General features: G+C 46.0%; 1 protein-coding gene across 1 annotated transcript; it reads left to right on the top strand.

Annotated features, from left to right (window-relative positions):
• Window positions 1-13,075: 13,075 nt before the first annotated feature.
• Window positions 13,076-14,554, top strand: PtA15_5A287 (uncharacterized protein; the record flags this gene model as incomplete). Its single annotated transcript, XM_053169031.1, has 6 exons — window positions 13,076-13,105; window positions 13,188-13,544; window positions 13,605-13,761; window positions 13,832-13,889; window positions 13,958-14,241; window positions 14,322-14,554. 6 exons carry the CDS (start codon window positions 13,076-13,078, stop codon window positions 14,552-14,554), a joined length of 1,119 nt encoding a protein of 372 aa, XP_053020269.1.
• Between the last annotated feature and the right edge of the window lie 4,474 nt (window positions 14,555-19,028).

The following is a 19,028-nucleotide window of genomic DNA, read 5'->3' as shown; positions in this document are numbered from 1 at the left end:
TCTTAAGATTTCCCCTTTCTTTTGCAACTACGGGTTTCATCTGAGGTTTAATATCATGACTGAAAACACTGGTCAAAAGGAGTTAGATGAGTTTTTGATTGATTTGCAAGTAACTCAGGAGACTGTAAGGGTCGGGAGACCCTTCACTGTTCGGAGGCTGGTGGCTCGGAGGGACGAGGCACTAGGCCTGAGGATGTTCTAGTTCCAACGTCCTCGGGGGTCTGTATTACAATGTCTAGCTCGGCAGAGAGGTCAAGGGGTCTGGAGGTCTCTGCCGGGCTAGGAAGGAGAGGGAAAGCCTGAGACTAAATCCCTGGCTGTGTGGGTCATGTGATAGGTGTCGTGACACCTAGTGAACCCCGCAAGGGGTGCGGGGCTTCACAGAGACGGCGATGGAATGCCTTCGGCAAGCAAGAATAAAGCAAGCTACTTATTAGGGGGGTTCACAATAGGATAAAAGTAAAATTTTAGAGTCAATTTTAAGGTCTTTATCAACAAATTTTTGAAAATCTGGCAAGGTGTACAGGACTGGGTATCCCCTGAGAATCAGAGCAACGTCTTTATTTTTTAAAAAGTTGTTCATAAAGGTCTTAAAATTAGCTCTAAAGTTTTATTTTTATCCTATTGTGAACCCCCCTATTACAACCAAGGGAAGCGGGATTCTCCGGTTTATAAAGAAGGAGATCAGGTATTGTTAGAAATTTATTCAATCCCGTCGCATTAACTCTAAATTGGATTTTAGATACATTGGTCCATTCCGAGTCTTGAAGATGGTGGGATTGAATGCGGTGAAGCTGGATTTAGCAAAGGACTACCCTAAACTGCACCCTGTTTTTAATGTCTCTTTGCTAACGAAGTATGTTAAACCAGATGAATTGTCAGGCCGGGCAACTAGCTTGGGGATTAAAGAAAAATATTACGCTGACAGTGAGATCGTTGATTGGTCCCGCTTTAAGGCTGTTTTGGATGTTCGGACAGTAAAGAAGGGTAAGCACGATTATTTGATTTCGTGGCATTCCTCTACGCCGGGCGAGGACACGTGGGTATCGCAATACCATATCCCATCGAGTATTAACCCTTATTTAGAACATTTTCATAAAGTTACGGAGTTGAAGATTAAGAAGAATCGTAAGAAGGATGATAACAATAAGGTAAAGTAATATTACAGGAGTAATAGGCGAGGCTAATTTTGTAACGAATACCATGAAAGTATGGCTTATGATGCTTAATAATCCTTTAGTTTTGATCATTTATTGCGGCTATCGGGGTTTTAATTAATCAAATGATGATGTTGCAATCGGCATGACTATGACGTATTGTGCAGGATTGTCGTCATTCGGATCGTCCTTCTTTGTTGACTATGTTATCCTTTGTTCCCAAAGTTTGTTTTCCCTTCCTCTTTCTTTCTCATTGAGATATTCTATGTCATTAGTTCCTCATACTATAAATCCGAGAAATCAATCTCTATACTTTATCAAAGCAAAATCTTATCATTGAACTAAATCGATCTACTATTCAAGCATTGGCCAGTTTATCCTCTTGGATAAACTTCATAGCCTATACATAGCTAACTGAATAGTAGGCCGGTCATCACAGCTATGCTTGTAGCAGAACTGCAAGAAGCAACAATTGATGAGGCTTGAAGTGTGAAGGTGCCTATAGCTTGTTGAATGTATAAGAACTCAAGGGCTATACAAAGATACCCGATAGTGGTAAGCTCTCTGCACGCCTGAGGTCCGGTCCTCCTAATCTCAATGATATTGCATAGTGTGTGCTAACCTATACAAAGATACCCAATAGTGGTAAGCTCTCCGCACGCCTGAGGTCCGGTGTGGTAGACGGAAAAGTGAAAAATCAAAAGTTTTTCTCATACACATATTTACTCACCCTAGACCTCAAGATACCACTAAATGGACCTCAGAAATGGATTCTACGGCCAATTTTACCCCTAGTCACCACTGGAAGCGTCACTGGAACCCCGCTGGATTGGAAGTTACACCCTCTTGGACCCTCATGGACATGGCCAGCCCCAGTCATCAACCTGTCACACCCCTCAAGTCATCTTTCCCAGGTATACACATACTCAGCCCTAGCCAAACACATACTCTTCTCTATCCCTCTTATCTCCACTGCATATGCAGGGGACCAACCCCATTTCTTCTGTATTTGACATGTCCCCGCTTCATTTATGCACCTCTTGCAGCTGCATGCAGTCTTCTGACCCCATTTCTGCACTCCCTGCATTAGTCTGACACCACTCATGCACCCCTTGCATGAGGTTCCCCTGTATTTGACATTTCCCCGCTTTGTTTATGCACTCCTTGCATAGTATGACCTCATCTTTCATTCCTCACCCCACTTTTTGTCTGTAGAGACTGTAAAATGAAGATGTGTCTGGTGAGAGTCGAACTCACGACCTCAGCTATGCTGAGACACATACTAGAGTGCTGCCTTTACCAACTAGGCTACAGACGCTTGTGGCTGCCAGCTGGGTGGTTGGTTGGTAGTGCTCATGGGTCGATCCGACAGCCCTCCATACTGTGGTGATACATCATGGTAGCAGACTAACAGACAACTCAACATTGTCTGTATTTAGTATCTTCTGACACCACTTGTATGCAGCCCACCAACTAAAATCCCTCATCCAGGGTCCCCCTTGTAGCTAAAATCCCTCACATTTGTCTATATAAGGAGCTCTCTCCCCCCAGTTGTTTTTCCCTCAGTTCAGTACCCACCAGTTATACAGATATCACCCATTAGCCATTATCATCACCCTTACACTTTTATAACATACCATATCACCCCTCCTATCTGCAATAACCACTGATCTCACTCTCATATTCTCATACTCTCATATCACTGGTTGCATATCACACACCTTTCACAAGTTACCCGGTTCCTGGTTCAACTCCCGACTAAGACATATACCCTTCTCAGTCCAGACACTCTTCTCAACTTCTTATATCACCCTCTCAAGGACCTGTGTTCAACCCCCACCGGAAACATCAAGTCAACTTTCACCCTTTCCATCATCATAAACCCTCTCAACTCTCACATACCTGTCATTGAACAACTTCATCTGGAACTAGACCAGACCTATCACTTGATTAAAACTTGCCAAGCTTAGCTTGGTGGGTCTTGTTATCTGATAGTATAGAAGGGCAGAGTTTGCACCTCCATCATCCCCTTCTCCATTCAGCAAAAAGGGTTTCACAACCACTTTTGAGTCTTACACCGGTCCTCCTAATCTCAATGAGGAGAGAGAAGGGGGGCCGGGACGTGCGGATACATATAGACTAAGTACAGGCTAGGTTTGAAGATCCGGTCTCACATGGTTAGGGTTGGTTGGATACAAGTAGATAGTATGGGAATCTTGTATGTACTTGTGTCATAAACCATAGCCATAGTATGTAATTGTGTCACACACTCTAACAGAATGGAGGTGCAACCCACTGGTTTGGTGAGGAAGTCTGAGATGTTGTTTTGTGATTTGACATACTGCAACTTGATTTGATGATCTTTGATCAGATCGCGGATGTGGTGCAATTGCAGGTCCATGTGCTTTGTGCAAAAGCCATTTTGACCAACTTGACTCATGGCGAGGTCAATGGCTCCTCGATTATCAACCGAGATGACCGGAACCGCCGCTAGATTGTTTGAAGTGATTTCCACGATTAGGTTGGTGATCCAAACAACTTCCCTGCTGGTGTCAGAGAGCGCCTTGTAATTGGTTTTGGTTGATGACAAGGACACCGTACTTTGCTTGCAAGACTTCCATGAGATGAGATGTGAGTTCAAGGTTATCAAGGAGCCAGTGTGCAAGCGTCTGGAGTCGGGGCAGTTGGCCCAGTCAGCATTGACTGAGGCGTAGATGAGAGTTTGATTTGTTTTGACAAAGGCTAAACCCATGAGACAGGATCCCTTTAGGTAGCGGAGAACTTGTATAGCAGCGGTGTAATGTGAAAGTCCAGGATGTTCTAGATGCTGCAATAACTTGCTGACGGCATACAATATGTCAGGTCGAGTAAGAATGCTGAGGTAGTTCAGGGATCCAATGAGAGCTTGGTAGTTGAAATTCAAGGGAGCGAGTTGATCATTATCATCCTGCGTGGCTTTCCCAATGTGGAGTTTTGGATTGATTGGGCAAGACAACGGAGGTAGATGCGCGGTGTTAAATTCCACAAGCTTTCTTTCTACAGCAATTTTGGAAAAGGATGTCGCTGGCTCCCAAAAACAAAAAATGAGAGCCTGCAGGTCGTGCATGTGCCTGCATATGAACTGTGAGGCTGCAGATATCGGACGCTAGGCGCAATCCTGAAAATCCAGCCCCGGCTGGCTCATACACAAATGAGCCTGGTACTGGCTTTGCTTTCTGCCAGGTGTCAGAATAAGAGCCTGTCCGCTCACTGTCCTCTTCATTTCCTGTCTGGCCATGTGGCCTTTATCCTGTCCTGTCTGGCCATGTGGCCTTTATCCTGTCCTGTCTGGCCATGTGGCCTTTATTCCTGTCCTGTCCGACCATGTGGTCTTCCATCCCTCCTGTGCTGTCTGGCCATGTGGCCTTTTCCTGTTCCGTCTGACCAAGTGGTCCTCCTGTTATGTCTTGTTGTCATGTCATTGTTTCTAGGCCCCCCTTTGGATCTTGCTGGGGGGCTCTCTAGTTGTGTGTTCTAAGTCCGCTCCTTGGACATGTAATCGAGTGATTGAGTCAGAGCAACAACAAACAAGACCCACAGTGCCCTAGTCCTCAGAACCAGCTCCTTGTTCAACCCCTTCTCCTCGCCTCTGAATATTTCCTTCATCAAGTTGAATATCAACACTAGGTACCCCCCCATTCCCCCCACCCGCTGCCACCAACCAACCAAATCCAAATTCTCGACCAATTCCTGTTGCCAACTCAAATCCAAAAACCGTACCAATGTGAGTTGTTCAAGTGGACTTGACCCCGGTGACTGATTACTGATCTGGCACTTTCCTTGTACCAGGACAAGAAGGCTGCTGCCAAGAACAAGAACCAAGCCTAAGTACGACGCTGAGATGGTCCGAAATGGTCAGTTTTGAATCCCAAACCCACATTGAATTCGCTCATGGCTGACTTGTTCTTTTCCTCCTTTTGGAATCCCTCACAGAATCAGATGGAATTGTCATTGTTCTTGGTGCGGGTTGATTGCGCGACTGCCCTTCTTGGGCCCCATCTTTTTATCTTGACTTTGCTATACCTCAAGCCTCTGATACCGCTGCTCCGTCTTCATAATCCTCGGCAATCTTGTTTCTCCTGTCCAAAAAATAACACCTCAATACTTAGTTTTCTTTACTGATGTATCATACTAGTCCCGTGAATCTCTTCATTCATGTTGGCGCATGTTGTTGTACATTTATCCATTTTCCAATTCCTGATAAACCGTTGTCTTGTGATTCCAAAAGTGACTTCTGGTCCCATGCAAGGTGAAGGGACTGAGACTGGTATGTCATGCGGCATGCCTCACTGCTGAGCAAGCTGTGAGGCTTTGATTCCTCTCGTGTGCCCCTCTCGGCCTCCAGCCCGTCAGAGCCTCCGGGTGGACCCTGCCTGTCTTTCCGCTTCCAGATTTTAATTTTGCAAGAGGCACTTGTTGGCATATCTCCCTGCGATGTCAGAAGTCAAGTTAGATTTGTATGGTTAAAACCCTCAGTCGCAATAGTCCTTCATTGTAGAAGGTTTAGGCCCCGTTTGGAGCCAATATAAATACAGGTGATGTAATCATTTGTAAATTCAATAAAAAATACAAAACTCAACATAAAGAATCCATTTTTTTTGTAGGAAACCTACAGTACTGGTCTCATCAACTATGAAGTCAGATTTAACTGATTCAGCCATCTTCAGCACCATAATACCATTATATTGCTTTGTTTTGGTCAAAAGCGATATAATGGTACTACAGTACTGAATATGGCTGAATCAGTTGAATATGACTTCATAATTGAAGAGACCAGTATTTTAGGTTGCCTAGAAAAAATATTTGGAGCTTTATGTTGAATTTTGTAGTTTTCATTGAATTAACCAATGATTATATCACCTATATTTATATTGGCTCCAAACAAAGCCTTAGCTTGCTTGTGGTATGGGACCCCATTGCCGAGTGCTTCTTTGGCCCGCGTCCTCAGGCAAGTCGGTACAGTGACAGGGGTTTTGCACTTGCAATTGCATGGGGCAGAGACGCGTCCCGGGCAAATCTTTTTTGGAGCACAATCAAGGCTGAGAGACTGCAGAGACACTCAACAAGAAAGAAACACTGCGGTAAAATTTGTACAGGATTGATCAAATTGTTACTTCACCCTTACTACGTGTCCTCAGAAACTAAGTTTTTTTTTTTTTGCTTGAGAGGGCAGCAGATATTTAATTAACGTGAGTGAAACGAGTTTGCTTGAATGATTACAATAGAGGTTAAAGTGTATATAACCGTTGAACACCATTGATAATACAACCACGGATACTGGCGAGAGAAGTGGATGAACATAGGTAGGGATTCTACATATCAACAAGGTCCCAGAGCCTCAAGACCTCATTATAGTCTTTCTTCCTCCGTCTACAAATAGAGAAGTAATTGAATCTAGACCCGGCGACCTTCCCATTCTTGATTATGATTTCCTGTTGCTGGTCGGCTGCGAGCATGTCCTCCCTGCGTCCCAGCAACAGACAACAATTAACGGCGAGCGTCTCTTTCTCTAGCCGGGCCCGGTGGGCTCGCAGCGCACCAAGCTCATCCTTGCTGATCATTAGCATCTTCAGCAACAAGCGTGTTGCTCGTAAACGGCCTTGATTTCTGGTGCATACAAAACAAATTCCATGGCAACGGCGAGGTTGAGATGAATTGGGATTCAATTTGGTGGCGGGAAGTGGTCAAGAATGAAGAATCGGATGGTTGGAGGCAGCGGGTGGGGGGAATGGGGGGGTACCAGGCAGAATGCAAAGCCAGTACCCAGCCAGAGTCAATGGCTCATTTGCATATGGGAGCTGGCCGGGGCTGTATTTTCAGGATTGCGCCTAGCGTCCGATATCTGCAGCCTCACAGTTCATATGCAGGCGCATACACGACCTGCAGGCTCTCATTTTTGGCTTTTGCTTTTTCGTTTTTGGGAGCCAGGCTGCCAGCAACATCCTTTTCCAAAAGTGCTGTATGTATGTACTGAGCTTGATGAAGGATGATGCCTGCTTTGATTTTGTCGAGCTTCATACCAAGGAGAAAGGATGCCTCCCCCAAGTATTTGATTTGAAATTCCTTTTCCATTTTTGTGCGGAAGGACAGAGGGTCCCAGCTGATGATGACAAGATCATCAACATGAGCGAAGATCCACGTTGGAACTTCATTGGCCGTCCAGAAGACGCATGGGTCAGCAACAGAGACTGAGAAGCCTATGGAAATGCTAACTTAACAAAGTCCCTCCTCTGCGGGGCTGAGTGGGGAGCAGAGTGCCGCCGACCGCAGGGAGGGACTTACGACTTATGTCGGGGTGCTCGCCTGAGAGCATCTTGGAAACTCTGGTTGGCGTTCAAAGGCTTTTAGTTCACTCGTTTTGCGAGCTACATATAAGGTTCCAACCATGGATGGATGCGAATGCATCCTGTCTGTCTTTCTATTGACTCCGTTTTTGAAGAGAGTCACTCAAACAAAAAAGAGAAGGAGAATGAAGAGGAAAGAAACTTTCCCCGCTTGCACCTGCGGGGCCAGGCACCGCCCAAGAAGAGGTGGCCTTGAGGCTTGCAGCCTTTTTCAAAAATCCATCAAAAAATCACTTGATGGTTTGATGATAAGTTGATGAGCTTAAAAAATGTGCAACATCTGTATCACCTTAACTCCCAATAATTGGAGGGACAGCGTTGAAGCTGCAGGCTGGAAAATTCAAAGTGTGGATTTTCATCACTTTTTGGTGGATGGACTCCCACCCAAATTTTACAATAGCCCGTAAGTCCCTCCCTGCGGGAGGGGTGGCTTTGCTACCAGCCAAACTTAAGCTCCACCCAAATGGGTCACCCCCTGTACCACCACCCAAACTCCGAACTCCAACCTCCCGCATGGGGAGGGACTTTGTTAAGTTAGATGGAAATGAGAAATTCACTGAGGCGCTTATACCACGCCAGGGAGGCCTGCTTAAGGCCATATATGGCTTTGTTGAGTTTGAGCAGAAGACATTGATTTGGCTTATAGCCCGGCAGCGGTATCATGTGGACCGTTTCTTCAAGGTTGCATGTGAGGAACACCAATTTGATGTCGAGTTGGTGAATGAGGAGGTTGTGAGTGACTGCAAAAGAGAGCAGATACTGAAGCAAGCACGGCTTCCTGGTTGGCACATATTTTTGGTCAAAGTTAAGACCGTGAGTTTGTCAAAAACCTTGGGCACAAATCCTGGCTTTGTATTCCACAACTTCATTGTTAGCTCCGAGCTTTTTTCAGTAAGCCCAAGTTTCCGGTATGGGGTTGAGATTGTCTTGATGGGGAATCTTGGTCCTAACGTTGTGGTTGAGCATGTTTTGGATTTCCTTGTCCTTGGCTTCTTTCCAGTGGGTACTGTCAACACTACTCATAGCCTGTCAATGGTTTTTGGGCTCAACTGTGGTTGCTGAGAGAGCTTGCAGTCAATGTCTGCCGTGATGAAGAATGTTGGACTCGTCCACATCACCTTGAATTAGAGTGGGGTGACGCGGTCCATGAATGATGAGTTTTTGGATTGGCGGGTTGCTGGGCTCAGTTTCCCCACAAGTGTTTTTGTCATCAACGTCCATGGGTTGGTCATCATCTTCATGATCAGATGACGGGGATGTCTCATGGTGGTTTTCATCTGAGGGAGCAGGGAGTGGGTTGTCTTCTTCAAATGGAATGTTTGGCGATGAAATTATTTCAGCAAAAGTGCTTTGGCCCACTCCTATGACAGGGTGTGCTTTGGCACACTCCTATGACAGAGTGTGCTTCGGCACACTCCTATCACAGAGTGTGCTTTGGCACACTCCTATGACAGAGTGTGCTTTGGCACACTCCTATGACAGAGTGTGCTTTGGCACACTCCTATCACAGAGTGTGCTTTGGCACACTCCTATGACAGAGTGTGCTTTGGCACACTCCTATCACAGAGTGTGCTTTGGCACACTCCTATGACAGAGTGTGCTTTGGCACACTCCTATGACAGAGTGTGCTTTGGCACACTCCTATGACAGAGTTGCTTTTGCACACTCCTATGACAGAGTGTGCTTTGTCACACTCATATGACGGGGGTGCTTTGGCACACTCCTATGACGGGTCTGTTCAATTCATTTGCAACTTTATGCCATGTGTATCTGTCCAATTCATTGCCAATTTGCCCCTTTGCATCTTCTTCAGAAGCCGGTTGGTCTTAATGCACTGTGTAGCATGCCTCAATGGCTGCAGCATTGGTTGTTTTTGAGATGTTGGACCTTCCTATCCACAGCTCATTGTGTGACAATCACAATGGGGGAAGTGCCTTGAGCTTCTTCACTCCTTCATTCTCAAAGAGAGTAAACTGTTGAAATTACTCAGGTGAAAAGAATTGTGTGTTGTGGGATTTGAACCCACGACCTTCTACATTCATGAGAGCTGCTCTTATACCACTGAGCTAAACACACAGTTGGTCTTACTGGTGATATTTTGGATGTTAGATCATATAGCTTGGCCACTCAAATGAGGCTTGAAGCATATATTCCAACACACCCCCTGGCTTCATGCACCATGAACAAACTATGAATATTGCATATGCAAATCATGTATGTTTGTCATGCATCATAGATAATGATTAATGCATAACAATTATGAAATTGAATATTGCATATGCATATGGAAGCATGAATATCAAGTATTCACAGGGTTTAGCCAACTTTAATTCAATTCACTGAGAGCATCCATACTGATAATGTGTTGAAATTACTCAGGTGAAAAGAATTGTGTGATGTGGGATTTGAACCCACAACCTTCTACATTCATGAGAGCTGCTCTTATACCACTGAGCTAAACACACAGTTGGTCTTGCTGATTTTGGATGTTAGATCATATAGCTTGGCCACTCAAATGAGGCTTGAAGCATATATTCCAACATAAACAAATGTTACTGTCAAAGTATCCACCAATTCATGTCTTCTTCCCAAGAGTTGCACAGCTCCGCCAAAGCTATCAGCCACACCAGGGCCCTTGATTGGGTCGGCCACCTGCCAGCCGCTACATACACAATGAACAGCTTATGTTTTATTTTTTATCACTTGCTTTACATGTATAGCATTTCTGCTGGGTGGGTGTTTGTTGGTAAGTTGTGGCTGACACGGGATGCATGGGCCATGGGGCCAGCCGCCCGCCCGCACCAAGTTGGGTGTATGCTACATGTAGTTCAGAAACGTCAAGTTCACCATCAACCGGTGTGAGAACTCCTTTGGGACAGGTGGCAGTTCTGCGAGGGGGAAATACCAGTTATGATATTTCAAAGATGTAAGAAGCTATTACAACTGTTACGGGTGGTTTGAAAGACCTGCCCCTCTATGATACTACACAAGAGCTTTCACAACCAATTTATTTATTGTTGTGGCAAACTAATGATAGAGAAAACTATGTGCAGCAGTCTCTTATCAGACCTAGATCAAACTTGAATTCAGCAGAAATTGTATTTTGTATGGGGAATGGAGTTAGAGTGGTTTCCAGCAGCCTTGAGTCAAATAATGGAAATGAGTCTTAACGTAAGATATGTTTTATATGGTTTGATATGTTTGTGATATGAAAGTGGAGATAAACTGATACAAGACTTCTGAGAGAACTGATGTTATATGTGAACTATTCAAAGTGTCTTTGCCCTCTTCCTTAGCCTTCAGTTAAGAGCACAATGGGTTAAGATCACTCTGACTTGTTAAGAGCACAAGTGGTGATGCTAGCTACCTGACTACTTAGAGCTACTCTGAGGCATGAAAGATGTTGATGGGCAACTTGATTGAGATCACACTGCTGGATTTATGTGGATGAGGCTTGTAACTCTGAGTGAGATGTGTGTTCTGGTTAGGATTGCCTGAGTGGCATGCTGAAACTGAGGAGGGAAAATCTCCTCCTTTTATAGTAAAATGTGACGGATTTTTGCTGGTGGGGATCCTTGTGAGGGATTTTTGCTGGTGTGACCACCATACAGGTGTCCATGTGGTGATGGTATCCATGTGGTTGTGGTTGTGGTGCCCATATGGTGTCCACGTGGTTGTGGTTGTGGTGCCCATATGGTGTCCACGTGGTTGCGGTGGTGGTGTCCATGGAGCCTACAAAGTTATGGAGGTGTCCACAGGTGGAGCCATGCTGTGGTACGTGGGTGGAGCCAAACAACAATCATGGAGTTGTCCACAGGTGGAACCATGCCATGGGCAGAGCCAAACCCGCCACTACATACACTATAAATATTTCCTTGAGTCTAATTCTATGCTATGTACTATCAAAATATCTCTACAGTATGTAATTATGCTTATGAAAACAGTATAATACTAGTAACTTTTGACTGAGTGCAGCTAGCCTAGTGGTTCCAGTGAGTGACTAGGGGTTAAATGACCTGTAGAATCCAATTATGCAATAATACATCTAGAAATATGTCTCCTTCTCAATAGTAAACACTGCCAGCATAATTGGCTGGGTTGAGGTTATCCCAGTTAAACTGGGATGAACTCAACCAATTTAAACTTAGTTGATCTCAACTGATGAAACATAAATCCAAGGTACCCCCCTTGATTTTATATTTCATTGGATGAGATCAACCCATTCTAAATTGGCTGAGTGCATCCCAGTTAAACAGGGATGACATCATCCCAGCCAAACATGCTGGCAGTGAAACTGTGACTTTATGTGATTTGATCCTTGAAACACATTTGGCACACCACACCGGAGCTCACATCACTTCAGTCACGCCTATAATTGAGCATAACAAAGCCCGCGGCACCGCCAAGCCCTAACTTAACTAAGTCCCTCTCTATGTGGAGGGGGGACGCCGTCCCGCAGGGACCCTCCCAAAGGAGGTCACTGCGCTCCCCCAAGGAGGGAAATTAGCTAAGTTAACGCCAAGCCGTAGGTGTGAGTGGGGCTTATGACTAACACTGAGATTCTCACATGAGAGAATCTTAAAATGAAGCATAGGAATTCTTTCTCTTTGATTATACAATCATGTTTCAATTTTCTCCCATCAATATTCTATCCCAGCTGAGCGCCAGCATCTTGGCTACAATCCTACATAGGTAGCCAACCCCCTGCAAGTGTTTTAATTTATTTTCTATCTTTTTTGGAAAGTAGTGATTTCTTGAAGACTTGTCCAACTTTTACAGTTTTATCTCCCACCTAAATTAAATCTTAATTAAAAACACACCTCCCTTGCCACTAAGCGGCCAAGCATCTCAAACTTTGGATACTTTTTGGCGACAAGGGCAATGGAATCCCAAAATTCTGAAGAGACAGTTGGATTCAGAAAAATACAAGCTTCCATTTGTTAAAACAAAAAATGAACTTGTCAAAACTGTGGTCTGCAGGTGGTGATTACATCGGCCATCACCAAAACATCCAGATTCTCTCAGGCCAAAATGCCTGATAATTCATTACACCAAGGACGCAAAACTCCAAAGGTTGTTCAAAGGTGCTTTGAATGAACTTCAAATGAAAATCAATTGAGTTGGGATGTTGCCAACTGGGTCAAAATCAAAAATCTCGCATATTATCCAACTAATATGTACTTGAGTTTTTTTCAAATGCTTGTTTAAAAAGATGGATTAATGCCCACTCGAAGTTTCTTCGAACTGAAATCTTAAAAGTGCGTCCGTGGTGTAGTCCTCTCCCTCGGGAGAGATCTCGATGCTATGCATCAAATGGGTCCCCCCCCCCGGCCGCTTCGGGGACTAAGTTAACTAAGTCCCTCTCTTTGTGGGGGACGCCGTCCCGCAGGGACCCTCCGAATCGGAGGTCGCTTCGCTCCCCCGAGGAGGGAATTAGGCAAGTTAGCTTCGGGGACGAGGGCTTGGATACGTTCGGCCTGTTCGGCCTATCATCGTCTCCGATTATCCAACGGAAACTCACTCGTTCATCACGGCATGTCGAGCTCAAGACAGTTACTCAAGAGGGTCAGTCATACTCTCACGCTCGCAGGACGTCACCCAAGATAAAACCAGTGGACTGATGTCCAGACAAAAAAACCCTCATTAGGTCTCGCTAGTTCCTCAACATTTGAACCTCAGCAGTCGATTCGCCTCTTCGGAATCGTCCTCATCGTTAAATTCGATCCGAGAGGCGATCAAGAACGATGGCCTGACCTTCCAGGACTTCGTGGCCGCCGGAACCCAGGACATTACCGTCCAGTCCTCAGACCTGCTCGGCTCACTCACGCCGACTAAACGGCTTCCAAGATTCTTGAAGACCGATATACCTACCTCTGCCTCGTTCAACTCTATCAAGAAAGACCTCCGCGGACTCGGCCTGCACACCGTTTGCGAGGAGGCTCGATGTCCGAACATCGGCCAATGTTGGGGTGGTGATAAGGGAGAAGCAACGGCTACAATCATGGTTAGCTCATTCTGAAGCAAAGAACTGATACATCTAGGCTAACATATTTTTTCTTTTTAGCTCATGGGCGACACCTGTACAAGAGCTTGTAGGTTCTGCGCAATCAAAACTTCTAATCGCCCTCCTCCACTCGATCCCAATGAACCCGAACGTACGGCAGAAGCCATAAGCAAGTGGGGAGTGGGATATATCGTCATGACAAGTGTTGATAGAGATGGTAAGTTTTTTATTCCCCTCTTCCTTCTAAATGCATGTAAATCTGGATGTGAAGATTGCTATCTTTGTAGATTTGCCGGATGGGGGTGCCTCTCACATCGCAAAAACGATACAGCAAGTCAAGGCGAAGTACGTATATCTTATCATCAAAGTCCCTGCTAGCATAGATTAACCCAACACTAAACAATTAATCTTAGAGCGCCTCACATCTTACTCGAAGCATTGACGCCCGATTTTGCCGGGCCCAACCAACGAGCCTCGACCTCATGCGTGGCCAACTCAGGCCTGGACGTCTTCGCTCATAACATGGAAACCGTTGAAAGGCTCACGCCCTCTGTCCGTGACCGGCGCGCACACTTCCACCAATCCCTGGATACTCTAAGATGGGCGAAAGAGACTGGGCCGGCAGGTTTGATCACAAAGACTAGCTTGATGCTGGGTGTTGGGGAGGAGGATGACGAGGTGGTCATGACCCTCAAAGGTTTGTGTCATCATCCACTATTCCCGGGCTCATAACAAGATGATCAAACGAAACTCATTCCCTGCACTTGAGCTGATTAGAGCTGAGGAAGAACTCGGTTGACGTGGTGACCTTTGGCCAATACATGCGCCCAACCAAGCGACACATGAAGGTCGACAGCTACATCACCCCCGCCAAGTTCGAGTACTGGAAGACGGTGGCCGAACAGATGGGTTTCCTGTACGTCGCTAGCGGACCGCTCGTCAGGAGCAGCTTCAAAGCGAATGAATTGCTCAAAAGCTCGCTGGGCAAACGCCTCTTGAAGAAAGAGTAACTCAAGTAATGTCTTGACCGTCACATAGACCATTGCCGTCTCCATTGCATCAGCTCTTCAGAATCCTGATTTTTTCCTCACATCATTATCTTATTTGTGTTTCTCGTGTATTTTGTCTGTTGAGTACCATATTCATTCCTCAGCAAGGAATCCATTTCTTGCAACAGAGTAATTATTTGCGTAGTGTATGAACGACATGAACAATCACAATCATGTGCTTGTTTTACAAGTTGAACTTAATTCTCTGGCGGACCACGGATGCGGGGGCCCTACTGACCTTGATTTTCCCTTTGGAAAACAGGATGAATGTATTTGGCTGCCCCCTTCCATTCATCAATTGCGACTTTGTTGACCTAAATAGATGTTGACCAGGCGTGCTCCATCACCCGGATACATTGATACATTTGATTGCCTGATTGGCTTCTCAAGCCGTCCTCTCCTAATTGTGTGCTGCGTCTGTTGTTATTTTCACTCTCACTGCAAAAGACAAAGGATTTGCCTGCTGTAGAAACAAAACACATCACAGCAAGGAACAGTTATATGTTCTTACTACACGCATAGTTTGTACAGAAAGCTTTCTCATGAGGGGATGGATTCACAGTTGAGCACTGGAACCACTCCCTCAGTGTACTTCTCAAATATATCAACAGGTGGATAAAGGCTTGCAAAAATAGCATGGGCATCTGTATGAGAATTGATCAGGCGGAAGGAGTATTGAAAATTGAACAAATCATGCAAAGGAAGGCAACCCTAACCCTAACCCTAACCATCCTCATGAGTCCACTGGAGCAGGCCCAACTGCTTGGCCAGGTTTCCTCATTGTTCAGCAAATCCGGTCACACCGTGTCATAGGAGTGTGCCAAAGCACACCCTGTCATAGGAGTGGGCCAAAGCACACCCTGTCTTAGGAGTGTGCCAAAGCCCACCCTGTCTTAGGAGTGTGCCAAAGCACACCCTGTCATAGGAGTGTGCCAAAGCACACCCTGTCATAGGAGTGTGCCAAAGCACACCCTGTCATAGGAGTGTGCCAAAGCACACCCTGTCATAGGAGTGTGCCAAAGCACACCCTGTCATAGGAGTGTGCCAAAGCACACCCTGTCATAGGAGTGTGCCAAAGCACACCCTGTCATAGGAGTGTGCCAAAGCACACCCTGTCATAGGAGTGTGCCAAAGCACACCCTGTCATAGGAGTGTGCCAAAGCACACCCTGTCATAGGAGTGTGCCAAAGCACACCCTGTCATAGGAGTGTGCCAAAGCACACCCTGTCATAGGAGTGTGCCAAAGCACACCCTGTCATAGGAGTGTGCCAAAGCACACCCTGTCATAGGAGTGTGCCAAAGCACACCCTGTCATAGGAGTGTGCCAAAGCACACCCTGTCATAGGAGTGTGCCAAAGCACACCCTGTCATAGGAGTGTGCCAAAGCACACCCTGTCATAGGAGTGTGCCAAAGCACACCCTGTCATAGGAGTGTGCCAAAGCACACCCTGTCATAGGAGTGTGCCAAAGCACACCCTGTCATAGGAGTGTGCCAAAGCACATCCTGTCATAGGAGTGTGCCAAAGCACACTCCGTTATAGGAGTGTGCCAAAGCACACTCCGTTATAGGAGTGTGCCAAAGCACACTCTGTTATAGGAGTGTGCCAAATAGAGATGGAAAACGGGTACCCGGCACCCGCCGGCGGGTACTCATCAGGGGGGCAGGTACCGCCGCCGCGGGTGCCAAGTACGAGTACAGGTGTCCATTTTTGTGCAATTTTTAGGCAGCTACCCGGGTACTGCCGTTTGATACCCGCCAATAATGCTACCTTTTTCCCGCTGTGGATGTCCCTGCCCCCCTGTCCTGTGTGATATCCCCGGCTGCGGCTCCACCAGCTGGCCAAGAGAGATCCCTCTCAGAGAGCTGGCGCATGTATATCAGCCCAGCCTCTTGGCAAGTTGGTAAATACATGTACACTTGCTTGCCAAGAGGGAACACTGGTATGCACACACCAGCTCGCCGAGAGGGATTCCTCTCGGCAAGCAGCCTCTTGGCGAGCAGCCTCTCGGCAAGCAGGTATTCACACACCAGCTTGCCAGGAGGAATCCCTCTTGGCGAGCAGGTATACACACACCAGCTTGCTGAGAGGGATTCCTCTTGGCAAGAAGGTATACATATACCAGCTCGCCGGTGCCCAAGAGGGATCCCTCTTGGCAAGCAGGTATACATATACCAGCTCGCGGCCCCCAAGTGGAATCCCTCTGGGCAAGCTAGTGAATGTACCTGCTCACCAAGAGGGATCCCTCTTGGGTACCGGCAAGCTGGTATATGTATACCTTGTTGAGATATAGTATGCTTATATATCTTGTGTAGTATGCTTCAACCATAACACAAACAAATCTTGTATATATTCTCTGCAAGATTGTGTCTGGTGTTTCCTTCTCTAGTGAATCAGAACATATATCTCACTCCCAAAGTGTCACTCTTCTGTCAACGGTGAACTTTGGTTTTCTCCTCTAGTCTATTGCAACATACCTGCTTGCCAAGAGGAATCCCTCTTGGCAAGCTGGTGGGTGTATACCAGTGCTTTCCAAGAGGAATCCCTATTGGTGAACTGGTGTTGTGTAAACCAGTGCTTGCCAAGAGGAATCTCTCTTGGCGAGCTGGTATGTATACTTGCTCACCAAGATGAATCCCCTCTCAGCGGCAGGTATACGGATACCAGCTTGCCAAGGCCCAAGAGGGATTCCTCTCACCAGGGGGGAATCTGTGGCACTCTCCAGGGAGTTCCAGGCTGTAACTTTATCAGTCAAATGGTCTGAATTCATTTCAATGTCAGTGTGGAACTTTTGTTTGATTGTTTTTATAACTCATTAGAAACTATTTCATGTTAGTATGATGATTTGAAATGTTGAATAGTTTGAACTCACAATTCACTCCTCATGAATTGTTGTTCAACTGTAGTCTATGTTACTCATAAGTCTATATTTCACTATCTTTCATATTGTGATTTGGCAGAGCATGACAAGGAATGAGTTTCAATTCCCTCTCCAAAAGCATTGAGTTTTTTATGTCAACCAAGAGCATCTGTGATAATTATGTTCAAATGGGTATGTTGTGTTTTTAAGCCAACTGGTGATCACTCATCCAAGCCATTCTGAGAAGAAATGTATATACAGTTTTATCTGCAAGTCACAATAGTCTCTTATCTTCTTTTTTCTGGCAGGGTTGGCTTTGTCCAACACTTTTGCTGCGTAGTCTATGTTTAGTTTGAGGCACAGGAACCAGCCTATTGGGAAGTACAGCTCCTGTCAATGATTCTTTTATCCCGGTTTTTTGAGGAGAGTAAAAACTCCTCTGGAAGACCTGTTAGTACCTGCTGAAGTTGTAACTACCCTTGATGACTGGTACAGTGTTTCATTGAGGGGAGTAAAAACTCGTCCTGATGACTGGTCTGTACCAGTCTTTGGGAGGAGTTTTAACTCCCCTTGATGACCGGTACAGGTGGTCATTGAGGGGAGACTTTGAGTGACAACTCCTCCTGATGACTGGTTTGTACCTGTCATCCATCAGGGTTAATGTAACTCCCCTTGGTGACCAGTATGACCGGCCATCAAGGGGAAGGTCATCAGGGGTAATTTAACTCCCCTTGATGACCAGTAATGACCTATCAAGGGGAAGTTACACCTCCTAGCTGGTCATCAAGGAGTGGTGACTTCCTTCGATGTCCATCTGTACCGGTCATTGAGGGGAGTTACACCTCCTCTTGATGACCGGTCTCGACTGGCCCTTGTAAGTCTTGCAGCTCCTCTTAATGACTGGACAGACCGGTCATTGAGGCAAGCTTTAAACCTTCTTGGCAACCAGTCTGTGCTGGTCATTGAGGGGAGTAACAACTACTCCCAATGACCAGTACAGATCAGTCAACAGGAGGATTTTTACATCCTCTCAATGACCTACTGTGCCGGTCATTGAGGGGAGTTACAACTCATCCCAATGACCAGTACAATTGTTAATCAAGAGGAGTTGCTACTCCCTTCAATGACCAGTACAGGAGTTGATTTAGGGGAGTTACAACTCTTCCGGATGACCGGTCATCAAGAGGACTTGTAACTCCCTTCAATGAAATCAAGTACTGGTCATCGGGGAGTTGCACATCTTCTTGATGACCAATTGGTCCCGGTCTTCGAGCAGAGTGACAGCTCCTCTTGATGACCGGTTTGTTCTGGTCATTGAGCAGAGTGGCAGCTCCTCTCAATGGCCAGCTGTGCTAGTGATTGAGGGGAGTAACACCTCCTCTCAATGACCCACTTTACCGCTCATTGGGATGAGTTCTAACTCACCTTGATGAACGGTACCAGCCCGTCATCAAGAGGAGCTGCCACTCCGCTCGAGGACCAGCACCAGTACTGGTCATTGAGAGGAGCTACGCTCTTGATAACTAGCACCTGTACTGGCCTTCTTATTATCGTTACAGCTGGTCATTGAGATTTT

The sequence above is a fragment of the Puccinia triticina genome, chromosome 5A (genome assembly GCF_026914185.1).
Source record: "Puccinia triticina chromosome 5A, complete sequence".
In the NCBI taxonomy this organism is placed as follows: domain Eukaryota; kingdom Fungi; phylum Basidiomycota; class Pucciniomycetes; order Pucciniales; family Pucciniaceae; genus Puccinia; species Puccinia triticina.
The sequence above is the reverse complement of the archived record's forward strand: the minus strand, read 5'-3'. Positions and strand labels throughout refer to the sequence as shown.